General features: G+C 38.3%; 1 protein-coding gene and 1 pseudogene across 4 annotated transcripts in view; one reads left to right on the forward strand and one right to left on the reverse strand.

Annotated features, from left to right (window-relative positions):
• SLC16A7 (solute carrier family 16 member 7) overlaps positions 1-8,200 on the forward strand; it is a 119,998-nt gene that overhangs the window by 99,982 nt on the left and 11,816 nt on the right. For all 4 annotated transcript variants that reach the window (XM_007424521.4, XM_025164279.2, XM_088141771.1 and 1 more), the window contains exons 3-4: positions 3,057-3,200; positions 5,008-5,820. In XM_007424521.4, coding sequence (XP_007424583.1) covers positions 3,057-3,200; positions 5,008-5,820 — 957 coding nt within the window. The remainder of the gene's footprint in view (positions 1-3,056; positions 3,201-5,007; positions 5,821-8,200) is intronic.
• LOC112540227 (U2 spliceosomal RNA) lies at positions 1,534-1,734 on the reverse strand (annotated as a pseudogene).

Below are 8,200 nucleotides of genomic sequence, written 5' to 3' on the forward strand. Positions count from 1 at the left end.
AAATGGTCTTTTGCCTTCCTATGTAGTATGCTAGGATGTTCTTTCACCCTTTAATTTAATTAAACACAGCATTGGTTTGTAGTTACAAATAAGTTCATTTGTACTTATGGGTCTGTGAGGGATTCAGAAGCATTGTTACAAATAAAGATCATTGGAGAAGCTTCTGCTTTGCTTTCAGCATGCTTATTTTAATTAAGATAATCTAAAAACATCTGGAAGAACAGAGATCAAGTGTCACATGTGCATATGGCCTCTAGGCACCTGTTATGTTTTAGAAGACTTTGCTCCAGAATAACTTCACTGTGAAGAGCTGAGCCTCTTCACTATGCTTCTATTCCACTCCATATTTTGGGAGTATAACCCACAAAATTCAAACAGTTCAAATAATGTATAAATGGTGAATAATAGCAGAACTAATATCTTGATGGGAAAAAAAGTATCTTGCATTCAACATTTCTTGAAAAAGAAGAGGAACACATTTCATTAGCTCTAGAGTGCAAAATCCAGTCACAAATATTTCTTTGCCCAATTTGCCAGCTGTTATAGATTGTAAATTGGACAACTCTATAGTCTTGATCCAAATCCTGCAGCTCTGTATATATAATTTTAACATGTTTGTTAAAAACAAGTTGTATGTATTTTTTTTTCATTTTTGAAATAGTTTGATTTCTTTATGTTTTGGGAGAAAGTTTGATACCTCTAGTCAGAAAGCCAAGAGGTGGCACTATAGCAATTGTTTCATTTTCATTTTTACCTATTTATTTGCCAGAAAGGCAGCAGGTGTGGGAAACCTCTCTCATACATATGCTGTGAGTTACCTGAGGTACTGCTTTGGAAGCCAGGAGAACTACCAAGTTGCTACCCAGGGCTGAAAGCAAAGGCAGGGTCTGAAGACCCAGAGGGTTTGAGGGAGAGACCTCCAACCTACCATCCTATGGCTTCATCCTGTGGCCACACTGCACCTGATAGTGAAAGTATTTCCTTGTGTGATAAAAATGATCAACGTCACTGAAACCAGGTTGCCTTAAGAACCTCTTAACATTGCAAAGCTGCTTTGAATGTTTCAACCTGTGACAATGCTTGGGTATTAAGCCAGGAATTTTGGCTTTAGAAACCATGTTATGAACAAGCACTGTGCTAATTCACACAGCCTATTCTATTCTCAGTTATTGCTTCCTAGTGCCATAATAACTGGAGTGTCCCACATGGCAGAGTATCAATGACAACTTTGTCCAAAATGTATAATATATATGGTTCTGTGTCATGTACCAAACTGCCATTTTCATGCTACAGCAACTCTCCTTACTGTCATCCTAAACAATCCATTTAATTTATGGACTTTGTGCTTTTCTCTTTCCTAGTGGGGCAACAATCAATATGATCACTTGTCTTAATGTCAGTACTTGGAATTATGGATTAGTGCATCCAAAAAGGCAGGATCAAACTCCATTTTGAAATCACTAGCTGACAATCTGGATTCTTTACTTATTTTAGCTGTAATGTCCAGTTCAGATTATGTATTCTGATTTGTTTACCTGTTTGATTGAAAGGTAGAGTAAAACTGGAGCAAAGTGATTGCTTATACTAGCAAATAGTCCATTCACACTATAGTTTATTAAACCAGGGATTTTGCTTTCATGAGACAACCAAACATGATAGTTTGTCTGAAAAAGTATATTAAACTGATAAAAACAGATACTGCACTTGATCTTAGCCAAAAGGCCAAAAAGCGATTAAAAAATGCATTGGGAAGATTCTGCTAATTCTTTATGAGCATTCCAAGGAGCATTTGGCCCATGGAGTAGTGTCCATAGTACCCTTAAAGAAGAGTTTAAAATTCAGGAATGGTCAACCTGCATCATAAAGAAGGACCTTCTGTTAGCACAAACTATAGTACAATTTACTTAAATTCCTATAGTGGAAATATTAAGGTGGCTGTTTGTCTAGAAAGGGAGAGATTAATGTAAAGCTCATACCTTAGATAACACGCCAATGGGTTTTCTGTAAAATCAAATGTCGTCTTTGACATTTCACTTTATTCTGGAGTCATTTTCAGGGCTAGCTTTAAATGTTACACTGCTTTGATTTCAATTCGTTTCTTCTTTTTGTATGGATAGTAACTTAATGTAATGCATACAAAGCTGAGACAGATAATACTGAGATAACAGAATATGGTGGGAAAAGTTTTCCAGATGTGTCTGACCATAGGCCAGTCTGGATATTTAGCACACCCATTTCAGCTGTGCATTCTTCATGCCAGTCAGCATGGTTTTATGTGCAGAAATAACTAAGCTTATTTTGCCAATCTGTATATTGAGATGCAGCTGGGTCTGTTTATCACTCCTTTGCCTGAAGAAGGAACCACTCAGGCAGACCACTGAAGGAGCAAATGGAGAAAGATTCATTCTATGCCATCCTGAGCCATTGTGCTACCTAAAGCAAATCCAAATTTACATGCCACTCGAGTCAATGCCTCTTCGATTCAGACACCTTGCCTTAAGTTAAGCATCCACACCTAGTTGTAAGTCACCCTTCTGGGCAGAAAGAATGGCAAGAGAAGAACAGAGGAGGAGGAGGAAGAGGAGGAGGAGGGGGGTCTACAGCTAATTGCATTCAACCCTGTGCAATGGGAAGAGAGGCAATGTGGCACACCAGCGAAAGTCTTATTATCCCTGATAGACAGTGAGGTCTTTGACAGAACACTTCTCTGAGTGTTCAGTATAACACCTCTACCATGGCACTAGAGGAGGGAAGGTGGCCACAGACACATATCTCATAGTGCTTTATGTATTCAATTGCTTCACCCTGCTGCATACAAGGCTCAAGTCTACATAAATTGGGTTGCCATAGTATATCCAGTATATAGTATATGCTTGGGCTCTTCTGTGGGGCATATTACTTGTCTGATGTTGTATAAATACAGGTGATATTAATGAACATATGCTCAGCATTTTGTGTACTAAGCATAAAGTCTTTCAGTCACTGAAAAGATCCTTGTTCGTATTTTAATCTTAAGAAAATAGCTAAATTTTTGTTTTTGTTTTTCCTATCCACAGGCCCTGTAAGCAGTATTTTGGTGAACAAATATGGCAGTAGGCCAATCATGATTGCTGGGGGGATGCTGGCTTCATTTGGAATGATTGCCTCTTCATTCTGCAACAGCGTTTTGCAACTTTACATATGTGTCGGTGTAATTGGAGGTAATATAACAATATCCTTCCATTTGTTTTTCCCAATGTTCTCCTTGAGCAGGCATCTTTGGATATCTGTATCTGATTTATTCCTTCCTTCCTTAAACTTAGGATGTTGTGGTTTTTGCATAATTCTTTCTGCAATGCTTTGTAATTACAGGAGAATAATTGATTGGTTCCTGACAGTATTTATCACATTCATTGACTTGCAATTTTATACAGATTCTTTTAGCTTCTCATTATTCTACTTTGCAGGTATCCTTACAAAGAAGTCATAGTTTAGATAATATGCCAAAAACCCCTTTGCTCTTTACCAAGTTATGGGTTTATTCTTAAAGTGGCATATTGGGGAGTTTGAAGAACAGGCAGTACTAACTGAAAAGATGTAAAGCAGCCTTAGATGCAATGAAACAATGTACTGAAATCCAAATATAAGACATACTGTATGGTCCCTGTTAATTGAATTTCCTTTTCACTGAATTCTCAAAGTTGAAAGCATCGATAGCTTTATAATCATATTAAAAAAATTATTGGTGGCTTTTTTTGGCTGATCAGCTACTTTCTGGAAGGTTGGAGCAACCTGTTTTCCAGACTTATGTATGCAACAGTTACTGGTCCACCTATGATGATTGTTTGACCAATTGATGAGTGATATCTTGGACATTATAGTCATAATTTTTATTTCATTCCAAATACACAGTTCAGCCAAGTTGGATCAAAATCAGCTCCAAGATTCAGATTAAATTGATTGCCTTTTTTAGCAATTCTTGCAGCACAGACACTCAGCTGTTTAGCCTGCACATGCCAGCTCCAGCCATAGTGACTTGGTTGTCTGAAGCCCTGTAGGAGGTATACAGATTAAGTCAATGCGGAACCCATTTTGGCCCACTGTTCTATCCACTGAAAGATCTATAACAACTGTGCTGAGTGGCTACAACAGTTAGAATTGAAAAATGAAGTTGGCTTAGGAAATGACAGGGCATGTTATTAGCACATACCTGAGACAAAACAAAGCACTTGCAGTGTTTCATTATTGCAACCACTAGCGTGTGTGTGTGTACAAATTGCCTTTAATAACAGAGGGTGGTAGAATAGGGGGAAAATGGGTTCCCCTGTGTTCCTATGTCTAATGTTATATAAGAATGTGTGGGGTGAATGGACTGCTTGCATGCTTGGGCCTTGTATCTGCATAGAAAAAATACCTGTGTATTTCCAGACCTCATAGTGAAAACCAAGGGTCGCATTTGCTGTGTAATAGCCCGTGTGTATTAATTATTTGGAGCTTATTTTATGTGTTCCTATTCCTAAGTAAATGATAAAGCTTTACTTTAGGGTTTAGGGCAGAGGGTTTAGACTTCTAAAATCTCCCCTTTTTATAGAAAAGGTGACATTTAATAACTTCTGTGAAATGAACCAAGAGCAAAATGGATGGTAACACAGTAAAATATACAAACAGTGTCCTCAAGGTCTGGTTATCATTGTTCCTTTGTCATTCTGTTGTCTCTAGCACGGATTGCCCATTGCTAAAGCTTTTGCTTTTATGGCATCACCATAGAAGAAAATGAGTGAGTGAGTGAAATGTAGTGTGGCATATCGGTGACATTAAAGCATGTGGGAGGTGATGCCTGTTTGCATTTATTTACCATGCCAATGGCTCTTTTGAAAGATCTTTCTTCTGAATTACAGGGCGGCATTTTCACATTTGGGCAAGGGGAGATGGGAGAGGCAATCAATTTTGATTGATTAGAGAGGACTTTTGCAGTGTGTTAAATGCAGTAATGCTCTTTTTTTTTTTTCTTCCCTGCTCTTCTTTTAGGCTTGGGTTTGGCTTTCAACTTGCAACCTGCCTTGACGATGATTGGCAAATATTTTTATAAAAAGCGTCCCATTGCTAATGGACTGGCCATGGCTGGAAGTCCAGTGTTTCTAAGTACTCTGGCACCCCTCAATCAATTTCTTTTTAATGCTTTTGGTTGGAAGGGAAGTTTCCTCATTCTGGGAGGGCTTCTTTTAAATTGCTGTGTGGCTGGGTCACTTATGAGGCCTGTTGCGCCAAGACCTGTGCAGGCCATCAAAAAAGATGTGGAAAAGGGAAATGGAGATCCTGCTTTGCACAAGAACGACAAGAAATCAGTCTGGCAAACCATCAACAAATACTTAGATTTATCCCTCTTCAAACACAGGGGCTTTCTGATTTATTTGTCTGGAAATGTTATCATGTTTCTTGGCTTCTTTGCCCCAATTGTGTTCTTAGCTCCTTACGCCAAGCACAAAGGAATTGATGAATATTCAGCCGCTTTTTTACTCTCTATCCTAGCGTTTGTGGATATGTTTGCCAGGCCATCAATGGGCTTAATTGCAAACTCCAAATACATCCGGCCCAAAATCCAGTATTTCTTTAGTTTTGCTGTTTTGTACAATGGGGTCTGCCACATCCTGTGCCCATTGGCTGAAACCTATACAGGCCTGGTTGTGTACGCTGTACTTTTTGGACTTGCATTTGGAATGGTTAGCAGTGTCCTTTTTGAGACATTGATGGATCTTGTTGGTGCTTCAAGATTCTCCAGTGCGGTAGGACTGGTCACAATTGTGGAGTGCTGCCCTGTTCTTTTAGGCCCGCCTATGGGAGGTAAGTAGTATGGGGATAATGAAGGGAATGATGATGGTGCATTCGATATGTTACACTATTTGTATAATAAGAATATGTACTCCAAAGATTGATTAGTTACTTCAGCCCAGGATATGCAATTTTGTTCCCAGCCCATTCCATTCCAAGCCTACTGCTTCCTGGACTCAACCTCTAGCAATATCTTTCTTTATCTATTCATTCCTTCGGTCAGTCTAAACAGTTACTATATTTTAGAATGTCCAACATATTCCCTGTGCCTGTCCTCCTTCCAATAGATCCTACTTTTCAGTTGATTGCTCCTTCTCATTAAAAAAGGGTCTCTTTTCCTTCATATCAAACCAGTTGTACCTCCTTCCCTCCTTGTTATTATTACTATTATTAGTAAGAATTATTTTTTGCCTTGCCTGCAAAGAACTCAAGGTACATAGTTCTCCCCAGTGAGGTGTAATACCTCTACCCATCTACCTTTCAAGAATTAAGACTTCTGACTTTCTTCTTGTTCTTGGGCTATACATGAGTATAAGACATTTTTAAAATACCGTTAGCATGTATGGTTTACTATTTATTGTTTATTTACACATATTTACACACCACCCAGTTCTCAAGACTCTACTATGAAGACTCTAGTCAGCCTTCCCCAATCTGGTGCCTTCATATTTGTTGGGCCTGCAACTCCCAGAATTCTAGTCACTTGTTGACTAAAGCAAATGCCCATTTAATGAAACATTAGCTGTTCTAACAATGACCAGGTAGTACTTGCAGGCAGACAGACAGACAAGAGGACAGCAGACTATAAGCAGTGTTTATCATTATTTAAATAAAGGTGATGACAAGTCCATCAGAGAGTTAATGTAAACAATTTTTTTTTTTTAAATGTTCATGCCTTAAATCTGTATATAAGCCAGAAGTGGGGTTGCACCCAATAGTTCACCCCACATTTCTCCTGTTTGTATGCATATTAATGTCTGGAAATCTTTTTGCAACAATGTAGTCCATACATCTGTGCAAGTGCAACTAAGTGTCTAGAACCTTGAGTGCACAGATTTATTTAGTTCATATATTTACTATGAGTGGACAGATGTACTCATTGGGCAAGGCATGGGTTTGATCTCTTTGGATGCCCTCCAAATCCTCACTACTTTTTTAAATGCCAGATAGGATTTATCAAATCCCCTTGCTATTCTTCATTATTTTGATCTGCTGCATCTTGGATTCTTCTTCATTTGTCTTACCATTATTAAATATGTGGCATATGTGAGATTACTGTCAACTGTGTATAGACAGAATCAATCTACCACGTACTTAGAAGATACCATTTTTGTCATTGATGCAAGGGACAAAAATTAAATCTTTAATTTTCCCTAGTCTCTATTTCGTTTTTGATAATATAATACTTCAGTAAAGCAAAGACTAAGCATATTTGCATTGAAAAAGCACTTCTAATTAATTGCCATAGTGCTGGGGAGATTTTCCTTTGAGTAGAAATTCATTACACAAGCTCTCGGTGTGCCACCTAGTGGAGTGAATCCACAATGTGGACATTTAACAATGATCAGTCCCTCAAACATGTCAAAGCTGCAGTTTGATTTAGAAATCAAACCTATTGAATTCATTGGACTGAGTAAGCCTACTGAATTTCTAGGGGATTGCGTTTGTGTTTTTTTTTTTTTTGGATTTCTCAGTAATACTTCAAATGTATTAATAAAAGTTCCCAACTTCTTCCGTCATACCTCAGTGGTAGAGGATATGCTATGCATGGAGAGGTCTCTTGTTAGGTCTTTGGTATCTAGACAAAGCTGCAAAAACTCCTGCCTGTAACTCTGGAGAGCTGTTGCTGGTCATTGTAGGTAATATTGTACTAATTAGAGTAAAGGTTAGACAACATTAGAATAAGGCATCTTCCTATGTTTCTATGCTCTGCTTCGACTTTCTACTCATCTTTTCTTACATTCACTCTTCCCTTTCTGGCAAAGAGCTTTATTAAAAGTATGAGAACTCTGCATTGAGTAGAACACCACCCATTATTTTCTTTACTTGTAACACTGTTGGCTTTCCTTAAGCTATTAAAAACCAAGCTAATTTGGAAAGTCTTTGGGGAATTAATTGATACCATCAGTTATTGATCGATGAATCCATTCTGACTGTGGCAGATAGAAGGTAAACACATCTTATCACTGCAGTGGCTTTTAGTGACCCTATAATACTAAGCCATCATATTGAGCCATCATATTGTTGGGTTATATTTGAAGTCTTACAGTAGTTCTGAATCCAACTGCATCCTTGTTGTCCAGTGCCCCCAGGCTGCAGCAGAATGGCAATGGCAACTTCCCACACAATGCCCAGCCAATGACATACTCATCACTGGTGGCAGAATGATGTA

This window comes from Python bivittatus, unplaced genomic scaffold (assembly GCF_059951505.1).
Source record: "Python bivittatus isolate LINGU-HERP-01145 unplaced genomic scaffold, Pbiv_v1 ctg000330_np1212, whole genome shotgun sequence".
In the NCBI taxonomy this organism is placed as follows: domain Eukaryota; kingdom Metazoa; phylum Chordata; class Lepidosauria; order Squamata; family Pythonidae; genus Python; species Python bivittatus.